The following is a 13461-nucleotide window of genomic DNA, read 5'->3' as shown; positions in this document are numbered from 1 at the left end:
AGCTAAGCAGACGAATTTTCGCGATATCGCTGGAACGTTCGGCAAAAAAGTGCTGCGGCAAGTCCGGCGATCGCCAGCAAACTTATAGACATAGCAAATTGTCTCGTTCACTTTGTCAGAGAAAAAAGAAAGATTACAAGATACATTTCGAGGCTCGATATTACATGTTGAAGTGTTTGGATCGCAAGTGTGCGAAGCACAGAGTGATATTATTGCAATTTGATGAGCTGCGAGAGCGTTCAGTCGATAGAAGGAAATAAAGTTGATACCGTGAGGCCGCCTGGGGATGAGAGATACATGACCCGTTTCTACCGCGCAGCGTCCTCCTTCTAGTATACCTATACGTAGGCAATTTCTTATCCGCGAGCGCTTCCGTAAATAAGACTAGAACGAGTATACGACGGAGATACATACGGGCAACAGGTCTACACACGCGCGCACGCATACACGCACACGTGTATCTTTTGCAAACTCGCTCATCCTCTTTCTTGCATCTGTAGCTGTTCTTGAACGGACTTATTAAGTAATAGTCTAGCGACGTGTAGCACCGTGAACGACAAGTAATCCTCAGTAATCTGTAAAATCATTTGCTACGTGAAACTCAACTAAGGCAGTAAGGTAAACAGGTTTCTCACTTTATGCATTCGAGTGCTTTTTTCCGTTATCTTATTTTACTGAATGCTAATTATTAATTTAACTGTGACACTATACGTCGAATGATTAGCCAATAAAGGAGCTTGGTAATTGATGGAGAAAGTACATGAAGATCAGGAACGTTTCCTTCGTCACAAGTAATATACCAGCTAATGGTCAGACGATAAAAGAAATACATGTACATTCTTTATTCAAGGAATTTTGTACATTAATTACTCTTACAACTAGATTGGCTTATCACTGAGTCTACGTAACATTAAGATAAAGATACGAAATTAAATAATCAAGTCTATCAGTTTATCGTAATCATACATTAAATTAGAATTTACAAATATATACTCTGGTTGTATTCGTAACTACTGACAATGTGTCAGAATATACAATGAAGAAGCTCGTAAAAATCGAACTCTATCGTCACGGAATTTGATTAATTTTTTTACAAAATCATCAATACATTTACATATAGACCGTCGAAACTGAATGCACCAGAGCAAATCTTCGATCTCGATCCTCGAAACCCAACTTACTCAGCTTTCGACCTTCGATGCGGTTTCTTCGTCGTATTGAATAGATGGTACCATTGGTGGCTTAAATCCGTACTCAATCTTCGACTGCCTAAAGTTACCTTTCTGATGCCTAGCCGGATCATGATTACGTGCTCTCCTAGACAATGACGATGGCGTAGAACGAGATGCGAACGATTTCTTCGGTTGAAATGTCTGCTGTTGCCTTTGAAGTGGTGGTGGTCCAAGGAAATCGCTCGGCCGTTGCATTGCAGTGTGTCTTCTGTGAATCAGACTATTTGACTTTGGCGGCAGATACGAATTGTAGGAATGCTTCTTAGAGAAGGGATTCTGTTCAAGATTGGCTTCTACAGTAGCCGGTGGAATTACTGGATTTTCGTACAAGTAACGTTGAAAATGTTGGCTGAATAACTGATGCGAGTAGTGTTCAGGATTCTGAGGTTTCATGGCCTGCTGGTAATTGACACCATAGTGCTGTTGACCGTAGTGTAATGCTTGTAAAGACGGCGATTTCTCAATATACTTCGGAGTTTCAACAGGGTATGGTACCTTCTTTTCCACTAGTTTTTCTACAATCTTCTCAATGGGCATAGGAATGTGGATAGGTTTCTCCACTGCGTACGGCCGTGGAATAGGAATATGAACGGGAATCGGAATTTTCTTCTCTGCAACTTTTTCAACGTGAACGGGATAAGACTGAGACACTGGTATTTCGACGGTAATCGCAAAAGGCTGTGGCACTGGAACTTTCTGATCTACAACATTTTCTACGAGATATGGTATTTTCTGCGTCACGTGGTCTTCTTCTCCAATAAATTGATCTTGCTTTGGAGGGATAGTTTGAAGTTGATCCTGATGGCCGATGTCACTGTTATAGGAGTCATTTTGCTGCTTGTTCAATTGGATCAGTTGCGAATTTGTTTGGTACTGTTGAGTTTTATCTCGTTGTACATTATTCTTCTGCACGAAGTTATTATCCAAAATGTAAGTAGCAGGAGGTACAACATAAATTGGCTCATTTCCACCGGCAACTTTCGAGTAGGTTCCAGTGATCTCGTAGTTGATATCACCACGGGGCTGGCTCAACTGTTTATTATTCTCGTCGGCATTGTTGATAAAGTATTGCGGCTGCTGCTGCTGCTGCTGTTGCTGCTGTTGATCGATTTGCGTTACCTGAGTGGGTAGCATGCCAGGATAATGTATCTCGTGTTGGGGCGAGCTGTGATAAATCTCGATCGACTTTTGAATCTCAACTACCGAATCCTGTTGCCGAGGCTGCGTCGATGTATGCGGCTGTGTCAGCGTCGTTAGCTGTGGTTGTACGGTATACCGTTCTACCGAGTTCTGTTGGCCACCAAAGGCCGGATTGATGCCCATGTATCTCGAAGCTTGAGTTTGAGTCTGAGTTAAAAGCGTAACGTCGTGATGTTGAGTAAGTTGCGCGGGTTGATCAAAATCATCAATTTTTTCTTCGACCGGTGCTGGCGAGCGAGCATCCTCAGTTCTACCGATAAGATGCACTTCACCTGCATTCACAAGAGCTACTCCTGCTTGGATAGAGTTGAGTATGCGTGACGAGGCAGTATCGTCTTTGTATTGCAGAGGATTCGGGGTAGTAGGGGATTTGTCGTCCTCGCACTCAAAGGTGGTGCTATACTGGAAAGGTGGTTCTTTATGCGGCTGAGATGGCTCCGCGACAACAATGGGCTTGGAGAACTCGTATTTGTTCGAGCTGCTCTTCAAGTTGGCTACGTTGCTTTCGATCGAGTTGGCAGTAACGCCGTTGTCCAGTGGCGGCAGAATTGTTGACGTGAAGTAGTTTAAACCTGGTAAGACGCTCGGCAGATAATTTGTTGGAATTGGCTGTTTGTTCTTCTGCTGGAATCTGCCGTGGTAGTAGCGCCCATCTCGAGTGACACTGGGCAATGAGTCGCCTGTGCTAATTCCACTGCTGTGAATGGAACTAGCGGTTGAAGACGAATAAGATGTATCAGCTCGCACGCGAGCACCGAAGCCTCCAGTATTTTCGACGATCAGCTGATTCTCCTCGGAGGCCAATGACGATGATAAGTCGTTTTCTTGCGACGTAAGATGATCGAATTGTTGCTGATAATACTTTGCTTGCTTTGTCGTCGATGAGAAAGCGTCGCTAGTCGGCGAGAATATCGTCTCGTAGATCGACTGCGTCGGTGCATTGGTGACGTAATTCATGTCCACTAAGTTCGTCGACTCTGATTGTTGCGCTGACACACTACCGGAACTGCTGCTTGATGACTGATGGTCTGTGTTCGATATATTGCCACTGTACACAATGTCTTGCTGATATGGTACCGTTACTTGCGCAAGCTTCTTTCTCTCCCTTGAAGGTGTTAGATATGTTAATGACGGCGTTCCCTAGAAAATATTGGAGTTTTCAAAAACACAGAAAACCGAAATTTAATGTTGATGAAATAAGCTGAAGGCGATCAAATATCAATCAGGCTTACATTGTCACTGTCGTAAGTTTGAACAGCACCGAAGGCCAAGCTCGCAGATGAGCTGCTGTGATCATCGGACAAGCTGTACTTGACGAGCGGATGATAGCCCCAGTCGTCGGCATAATACTTGACGTCGGTCGAGGCTTGTTTGGAATTCACGTAGTATCGACCAGTCGCATGCTCACCATTGCGTGCCTCGGTCTTGGATTGTTGCACGTCTCCGGAATCGTTTTCGATTTTGTAATTGTAATGATATGATGATGAATTCTGAAATGTCAAAACGATTCGTTTCTGAAGTTATTGTTCCGAATATATTGCAAGTCTTTATTTTTTCTTTCGCACATTTGCCTGTGGAATTTTAGATTTAGAAAGTTGCGCCCTATGAAAGTTTGTAAAACTTCAATTCCTTTCTATGCTTGAAGATTAAAAGTTAGAGAATAAAGTTTTGGATAAAGTTTGTTGTTAACTGTGGAGTGCTTCAGGTATTTTTTCTTGTTGTAATTTATGTTTGAGTTAACAGCAAAATAGCGACAGGCGATATTATAAAATTAGCTATAGATAAAGTGTATGAATTTAAAAGTTTCCATTCAAGGAGATACGTATTTTTGCAAAAAACAATTTTTCTTTATTTCAAAAGAAGGATTCTAGCTCAATAAAAAAATGTTCTGAAAGCCCATAAAGTAAATGATAAACAAACGAAATTCATAAAATTCAAAAGAGAAATTAGGGAAAAATACAGACTGTCGGGTCGTATAGTATAACTCAGAGTTGCAAGTTATTTCGAGACGGTGAAACCGGTCATTCATCGCAGCAGCAATTCATCTTGGCGCGAAATATTAACGAGCAGGTCTTTCGGTCGAGCGAGATAGCGTGGCAGCAGTCGCCGCCGCCGCCGCGTGTGAATTATTATTGAGCTAAGGTGAAAACACGATGTGGTGGTAGGTTACAGAAGAAAAGTAAAAGAGGATGGGCGCGGATGCGTGAAAGTGTAACTGGATGCGCCGGCAATCGCGCACATACGTGTGTGTATAGCAGAGACGAGGCCCGCAGGCAGTTGTTTCTAGGGCAAACAGTATGAATGGAAAGTCGAACACACACGCACATAATCGCGACAAGTGCAGCCTCCTCCTCTCCTTGGAAGATACAACTCTCGCGCTATCCTTTTTTCTTTTTTCTTCATTTCTTTTTAGTTCTTTTTCTTTTCAAGCTTTCGTTTCTAGGTTGACTTGCGATTGATTGTACGTTTCTACACGATTATGACGGCACTCAAGACGACCCTCTACTTAGTCGGCTGTTTGTTTTGACGACTGAGATATTGATTTACAAACTCTTCGAAAGATTCTCTCAGTTAACAGCACGAGATGCGCGACTAGTAGTTCACAGCTTTGAATTTTTCGTATTCTGAACGTGCAGGTGATAACTTTTTATTTTTTTATTAGATTATTGAATTTGAAAGATTGAAAATTAGAGAATAAAGTTTTAGATTAAGTCTATTTTTATGATAACTGCCCTTCAGGTATTTTTTTTTATTTATTTTTACGCAAAACTTATAATATACTATTAATAGACTTAATTCCAAGCTTAATTTTCAGTTTTTTTAATAAAAATATTGATTTTTACAGTTCAATCCTCACGTTTCGGCAATAAATTGTAGTTTATTTTCAACCGAGAAACTATCCAAAATCCTATAAAACAGTCCACTCCAAACTTTATTTTGGAAACGTAAAGCGTATTGGCGCTCGTAAACTATCAAATTTTTTCCCCACGCACGAAAAAATTTGGTTTCCCTTTTCACCTTTGCAACTCCGTAGCGCAGTCGTAAAAAGCATACTCGCAGTGGAGAAAAATATAAACACAGAGGATTGCAGTGGCGAATATGCAGGGCGAAAGAAGCGAGGCAACTTTTCCAAAGTGCAGTTAGGGTATCCGGTGAAAAGTGGCGTCCAGTGTCCTTTATCACTTATCATCGAAAGTTTGCCCGGCGACGCGACGGTGCAGGCTATTAAGACGTTGTGCGCACGGGAGCTATATACGTTGGTGGGCCAGACAGTAAGCGACCGTTAATATTATCTTATAAGTGCGCTATTAATCCTTGCGTCGCTAGTGTCGCCATAAATCTGCTCAGCCAGCGCGATGCTTCATAATGTGGTTGCACTCGCCATTCTTGACCCACCCCAAGTTATAAATGTTCCGATAATAAAACTTTCGCTGGCTCCCCCTCCCCTCCCTCTGCTCCAACTTCTAATAGATAACATTCAAAACGCCCCATTTAACGTCCTATAATCGGAATTTATCTTTCGATCATAAGCTCGTGTCGACGCGAATCGCCTTGCACGTCAAAGTTTCATTTTTCACAAAAGATACCGAGACACCTGTCACCAGTGGAACAAGTTTTCTTCGTCGTTTGATTTGATGGCTTATACACAGGTCATTCGAAACTTTTACAGACTTATTTGGACTGCTTGTCAATTATTTACGTACGTTAAAGTCAACCGGATACTAGTGTATACTTTCTACAGAAATATGCTTGTCCAACTTGTATTACAAAGTTTATACATCGATATGTGAAAAATTGAGCACTTTCGCACAGTACATGCGATTCGAGGTCATTCGAGCAATTTGTTAATCTTTTATAATATACCTGAATGTGGCGTGTGTGTGTGCTTTGCCGGAGTAACGTCTTTACCTAGTTTGGCAGTTGCGTGCCCGTGTCTGAATGCATGCTCGCGGCTAACATAAACTTTCTAACTTGCTGACGGGGCTTTTGCTACTTTTAACTATTACTATATCGTTTAATAGCTTTGACTATGCTAATTAATGCAAACTCTCAAGCTATCTATAACGAGCATTTCTCTTTAAAGCTTCAACAACATGTTTTTTGCCGCAGCTTAAGATTCTAATTAGGAGCGCTCGAGTAGCGGTAAAAATTTTCGCGCGATAGAACGCGCGCGTGGGTGTGTCGAAAGCCACAAGGCTGCTTTTCAACCTGGGTAATTTTTCCCTTGCCTCCTTTCTCTTTGATATCGCGCCAGAGAAGTTTTGTTCGCTCGCGATAATTCATCGCCGAGCTTTGTATGTGTTTCTCGGGGCATTTTTACAAAGTTTTGCAAGGAGAGCCGACGCGATGATGGCGCGTATTATTCAGAATAGTTTTCTTACGACGTTATCAGTGAAACGCGCTATGGGGCTTTTCGTAAGATTGATCATACCGTGGAAAGCCATTGTTGACGATAAGATCGTAGAAAGTGATTATTTCTTTTTTCCTCTTTTCGAAAATTTCAGCATTTTCGCTATTCAAGTAGTCACGCGGTTTCGCAAAATCATTGTTGAAGTAGAAAGCTGACTGAGTAAAAGGGGAAAAAATTGATTACATTCAACGTTAATCATCCATCGTAGCATTCAAAAATTCATTAGACTGTCTTTTCGAGATTCTGTAGACGGGCTATTTGTAGTCCAGTTCTATAGAAGGATAAAACACCTCGTAATAATTCGCGCTACGAAGAGAGGCATCAAATATTCAGTATTCACGGTAAGACAGTGTCAGCGCAGGGCGTGACGGTAGAATTGTATAAACTTGAACTTTGTTCATCACGACATATTTCTCGATGTTTTCGGATAAAGTTGGATGAGTGACGAGCGCCCGTCTACAAGTTCATCCACCGCCTTGGCAATCAATTAAACAGCTCGTTGGGCAAAAAGACAAGTGGCGCGCCTAATTAATAATAGTTTGGCGCGGATACATGCGTGCAAGAAGCTGTAATCGAGAGATCCGATCGCTTTCGTGTTCGACACAGACCGAGAGCATAAGCACGTGTATCGATTACACGTATTCCAAGTGTGTCGGCTACTAACACACGCGTACACGCCCGATTACGACTTTCTTGGAGCAGCAGCTGGAGCAGCGCATAACAACTGCGCAAGGCCGCGCGCAGGATCATAGCCGGTTCCCCAACAATTCTCTTGCTCGCGCGCGCGCACCCCTATTGTTCGACGGATTTACTTAGGCGAACGAGCTTATAATGCTCGGCTAATATAGTCCACGATCCACATGCATAGAATGGAACTATCTCTCGCGAATGCCCCGATCCATATCACCTATCAGATACTTTTCAATGGATAAAATACATGCATATATAGACGGCGCGGCTGCAACGTCTGAATTTTGCATTTGGCACACTTTCTCAGCGCGATGGCGCGCTAAGTAGACGTGGAGGCGTATTACAGCAGAAGAAAGCCAGCCGAAGCTTATAAATATGGAAATACCCTTGGCTCTATTAAAGTTGCGCGCCTCGGCACCCACCCTGCCTGGCTCCGAACGAGCCAACGAACAAACCTTCCTATTCTTGACGCGTGATTGGCATTTCGCGTGCTCGCTTCTTCGCTCTCTCTCCCCCGACAAGCTCTCGCACGGGTTTTCCACGTTTCCGCCTTTTCTCATTTCGAGATACGTCACCAGCTTGACGAGAGATGCTATGATAAAGTGAAACAGCCGTGACATGGCTTTTCTACGTCTCCAGCCACGGTAATCAATGTCTCCCCCGTCTCTCTCTCTCTTTCTCTGTCCCTCTCTCTCTCTCTGTCCCTCTCTCTCTCTCTCTCTCTCTCTTGGTCTCTTGTGCGAAGAAGAGAACGGCGGCTTTGTAATGGGACTATTTTCGTCGCTTGATTAGCTCGCCACCCGAAATCTCATTAATATCCATCCGCGTGCATATTCGTGCGATTGGCGAGCGAGGAAATCGTACGTAATCCAGTCTCGAAATGAAAAAAGAAAGGACGCGAGAGAGAGAGAGAGAGAGAGAGAGAGAGAGAGAGAGAGAGAGAGAGAGACGAAGAAAAGAGATCCGATAACGAAATTTTCTGAAGCATTTATTATCGCTGTCACGTAGCTGCATGCCCACGTGTAGCAGCAGCTCTCTTATAGTGCGCTGTGCGCAATGAAGCCAGCGAATCTACGGTTAATGGAAATAAGGATTCCATGGTTAATTGAAACGGGAAATTTAATTAAGAGCAAAACGAGCAAACTCCTGTATCCGCGTTACACACTCTCGTGCTCGCCCGACTCGCAAGAGCCCAGCGTGCAACGGTAGTTTTGTTTTCTCTGTGTACTTTACGGGACGACGTCTGCGATCACTATTGTAGTACTTAGTTGCCCCCTTTTTTATATGAGCAATAATATTAGCTAAGTTAAATAGGCAATTACGAATCCATTTACTCAACGCTGTATGGAAACTATGAGTTACGGGTATGCGGTAACTATAAAAGCCATTAGACGTGTCAATTACGCGTAAAACCGTAAGTGGCATATCGAATTTCCCGCATATGAAAATTCAATTAGCTAACGCGAGGAAATGAAGCTGAGAGAGGAAGCAAGAGTGAGGTGTGAATACAAGTACACACATAGATGAGGAAATTCATTGTAATTATCATGTTACTGTGAGGTATAGTGCGCGTACAACGTACCTTGTCATTATCGGGCTGCTTCACGTAACCAGGAGTTAGAGTAGCTGTGGTCGCTACCAGCAGTACGCTTACAGTAACCTGAAACAAACAACCGAAGAATCGATCAGATATTTTCAACACACGCGCGAATTTCGTGGAGAGTCGGGAGGTCGAGTGAAACAGTTTTTCGACGCTTAATTTATTGTAATATCTAGCGCAAACTCAGATCGTCAAGTTGCAAAAGCCGATAGCAGACAAAAGAGGGAGTTCTGATGTTAATCCACTGAGAATCGCTTTTGTCAGCGCATCTCAGGCCCGTAAGCTTGGTGAATGCAAGAGTAAGTGAGCGAAAGAGAGAGAAGGGGAGTAGGCGGGAGAGGCGCAAAGTAAACATCAGCGGCTTTAATTAAGCTTCCCAGCCAGTAGCAGCACCTTATCGCTTGCGGATAACCACACCGCGGCAAAGAAAAAGAGACAGAGAGTAGAGAGACTGGATCGTAAATAAAGTCTAAGTTTGGTATTTCTATCTGCGCGAAGGAGGCTTGGTGAACAACTTCTAATGCGATACTTGGGCGAACGCGCGCTAGTAGTGCACGCCAAGCCCGCCGATGACAAAAGTTAGTTCACTCAGCCAGGGCGACTTACTCGCGCTGAGGTAGTTTCGCGCTTTACGCCCAGATTGCTGCTTGCCATAGGTTTTCTCACACTCTTCCACTCTCTCTCTCTCTCTCTCTCTCTCTCTCTCTCTCTCTCTCTCTCTCTCTCTCTCTCTTTCTAGATATGTGTGTGTGCGTGCGTGTGTGTGTGTGTGTGTATACGTCTGTGTGTGTATACATATATATATACGTCATGAGACTCTTGAAAGCCATTCTTTGGCTTCTCTCGTCATACTTTTTCTTTTTCTTGGGCTCCGTCTCTCTCGTCGTTTTCTTCTCGTTCTTTTTACAACCATCCGCGCCCTTAGCTTTTATCGTCCGCATCAAAGTTCCAGACGTATTGCGCAGTAAGCTCGCGCAGATTACGGACTCCATGTTGCTGTTTGCACAGTAGCGGCAATCTACGGTCATCCTTACAAATTAGCTACAACTCGTTCGCTCGCTGCCAGAGATATACGTGTGTATGCGTCTACATAATCCGAATAGTACACTGTTGTGATGCATAAATCCGAGAAGAGACGAGTGTATAGCAGGTGGGGGAGGTTCGTCAATATCCTCCCTTTCTCAACCGACGACTCCGTAAAGTTCTCGTCCCCAGGCGGACACATAGATACATACACATACGCACGCTCTACTCGTAACTCTGCTCGGCATCGTTTTGCCTTGGGGCTGAAATTCATCCTTCTCTCGTGGCCATTCGACGCCCAGCTTTATATCACCTTACAAAGCACGCACGTGCACCACAGCTCAGCAGCCCGAGGTTCGCCGGTACTCAAAGCTGCGAGATGCCTCGTATCAGGGTACATCGAGTCCCATGTACATTCCTCGAAAGGAGATTTCCAAAGCTGCACATACCCCATCTATAACTTCTTTTTACTTTTCAAAGATTGCAATAGATTTTTGTGAATCCCAATCGATTCAAATTCTTTCTACATTAGCATTCGAACGCGGAAAGTCATTAGGCGATGATTCTTTAACGACGGCCGTTGCCGCATGCGCAATTGTTCAATCGCGCAAGTATAATGAAAAGCCTTGAACACAGCGTCAAAGGAGCAGAGCGAAGTTTTCCGAAGGGAGTGCCGCTGCCAAAGACAAAGAAAAAGGAGAAAGGGCTGCTGCTGCCCGAGGAAATTGAGATTCTCCGCGAATATGGTAGGGGGCTGCGAGATTTGCATAAGGCAGAGCGCGAGAGAGAGCCCATGGCACATAATCCAGGTATAGAGGAGAGGGGGCTGGTTTGGCTTTGTGGCCGCAGGCACGTACATCGGATATAATATTAGACGGGCCACTGTTATGGAAATCCTGAAGCCGCTACTGCCACCGTACGCGCTAGAATATATTCTTCCGGACGGATCGCTGCTCGGAATTTCTGATCCACAGGATCGCCCGAATAAAGCGCTCGATGTGTGTTTTCGCTCGATTTCGATGTTCAGCGCACTTTTTCCCTTTCTTCTTTTTTTTGTTATGTATAAAGTCCAAACTGAGCTAAGATATAGGTATATATACAGCTTGTGCGAGATATCGCGTGCCGAATTTGGCTAAAATGGGATACTCCTTGAAGCGTCACTCAGCGTCGATTTGAATAATTAATGCTGTTGATCAGAGACGACGCCTGTCGAGTATATTCGGAGTTAAGTTGATTTTTCGAAATGCTGTAACCTCAGTATTCTCGAAATACCCTTAACTCGATAAAACATTATTATATAATTTGCCCTGAAATGAATTTCGCATTACCTTCCGAACTTTCATAAAATCGCCTGTTAATGGAATATAACGTTGTTTCTAATGCCAAACATAATTTAATCTTATCTAATTTATAGATGAGAGAGCGTACGGCTACACATGTATTGGCAAGTTTGGCCCGAATTCGAGGCATCAATTACTGTCAATGTCTGAAAACGTTGAGTCCATCCTCAGGTTCAAGCAGCAAGTCACGCGTTCTCGTGCACCGCGCAAGATCATGAAAAAGTCAGGATGCGCAGCTGTCCTTCGCAGTGGAGTCCTTCAATCACTAAAGACCGCAGCGTGCCAGTAACGCGCGAGCGAGCGAGAGAGAGAAAGAGAGAGAGAGAGAAGCCAAACGCGATGAAAAATAGCGGAACTGCGGAGCTGAGTAGATTGAGGACTGAATAATTGAGACAAAGCTAGAGAGCGAGAGAGTTTCTGAGTGTGTAGGTGCCTCGTAAAATATCCATCCTCAAGGAAAAAAGCCTTTGAGAGAGGAAGTGGGAGACTGACGATCGATCTCTAGTTCGCGGTAGCACGCTTCTATTAGCGGCGCTGTGAGATCAGGCCGGCTGATAACCTAGAGGTCGATATAACGTGCTAATACTACTATTTTTCTTATTTTTTTCCGATATCCCCAGCAAATGTACCGTACATGCGTCGTATTCCATTGTTTTCGAGTGAAGAACTAGTGAAATCGACACGCTCGATTCAACGCGAAGCGTTGTTTCCCTTCGATTATCGATTCTGAAGAAGGGAAAACCATTAATGCTATATATCGAATCTTCCTCTTTAAATGCTTTCCACTTTATTCAAATTTATAAGTAAGATATAGTTAATATCACTATAATGCAAAATATGCCGAGAGTTCGGTCTACTTTTAACAACGCGATATATGATTGGAATCGGTTCTTCTGTAGATCTCTGTGCAACACCTCGACACGTTCACGTGGCCGAGACATTCACCTTCTCCCGCGCACGGCTGTGTGAATGTATATGCTGAAGAGGCTAACGTAACTGTTTTAGCGGAGGCGGCGCCGGCTGCGCTACATATATCTGCATCTCTCGAAAACCTGTTGCAGGAGCGTATGGCAGCCAACCGTTCGTAGATTGCTGCATTTTTAGGTGTCGGCCTGATTGATACCTCCATATATGTACGCGGCAGCGTTTACTTTTTATACGTCATTAGTCGTACATCCAAACTACTTATTAACATCGGCCCCACTTACAACGTCGCTAGCTGCACGTACACGAGGATAAATCGTTTAACGGTCAGCGTCTCACTCCCTCTCTCTCTCTCTCTCTCTCTCTCTCTCTCTCTCTCTCTCTCTCTTTGTGCACGGCATACGTTTTTTGTTTTCAATTGTTTTTTTTCACTTTCTCGCCGAAAGGTCATACTTTCTCTTTGAATTACATTTATTATCTTTAGTGTTAAGCATCATCATAATTTTACGTTTCTTTCTCTTCCAATAAAGTGCGTTCGTTATTAGTGCAAAATTCAACGATTATCTTCAGATCTATGGCACTTTTAAACATCTCATAAAATGCCTTTTTTAGAGTAATGGACTGTCGTCGATGTTTAATGTTTTTTCGTGGTAATTTATCTTTTTCAAGTCGTGACGTACGACGATTCAACTTTCGATCAATTAAAAAATTGCGAACCACACGTTAGAAGATAATTAAGAAATACCACCTACATGACTATCGTGATAATACACGAAAAAAAGAACAAAAAAAAATTCAGAGAGCAGAAAGACGAAACAGTCGAAAAATCGGTCAGTGGATCAGTGAAAACTATCGGCCTCGATAATGTCGGCGACGAAAGTAACCATCGCGGTGGTAGGTCTTAGGTTTCCGCATACGAGAATTACGTAATAGATGTACAGCTTACCGGTACACGCAAAAAAAAAATATATATGTATCTATTGAGAGAGAGAGAGGGAGAGAGACGGCAAACACACGCCTATTCTATCATCATGCCAGTGC

The 13461-nt window shown here is 43.4% G+C and overlaps 1 protein-coding gene across 1 annotated transcript; it reads right to left on the bottom strand.

Annotated features, from left to right (window-relative positions):
- Positions 1-965: 965 nt before the first annotated feature.
- Positions 966-10161, bottom strand: LOC131664297 (uncharacterized). Its single transcript, XM_058935272.1, has 5 exons — positions 9941-10161; positions 9116-9305; positions 3665-3922; positions 2048-3572; positions 966-1933 (listed from the first exon to the last, which is right to left on the bottom strand). The coding sequence occupies exons 1-5, from the start codon at positions 10159-10161 to the stop codon at positions 1182-1184; spliced, it is 2946 nt and encodes a 981-aa protein (XP_058791255.1). The 3' UTR covers positions 966-1181.
- Positions 10162-13461: the final 3300 nt, after the last annotated feature.

This window comes from Phymastichus coffea, unplaced genomic scaffold (genome assembly GCF_024137745.1).
Source record: "Phymastichus coffea isolate CEN01 unplaced genomic scaffold, Cenicafe_Pcof_1.1 PCOF00043, whole genome shotgun sequence".
NCBI classification, from domain to species: domain Eukaryota; kingdom Metazoa; phylum Arthropoda; class Insecta; order Hymenoptera; family Eulophidae; genus Phymastichus; species Phymastichus coffea.
This window is presented reverse-complemented; position numbering and strand designations above follow the sequence as displayed.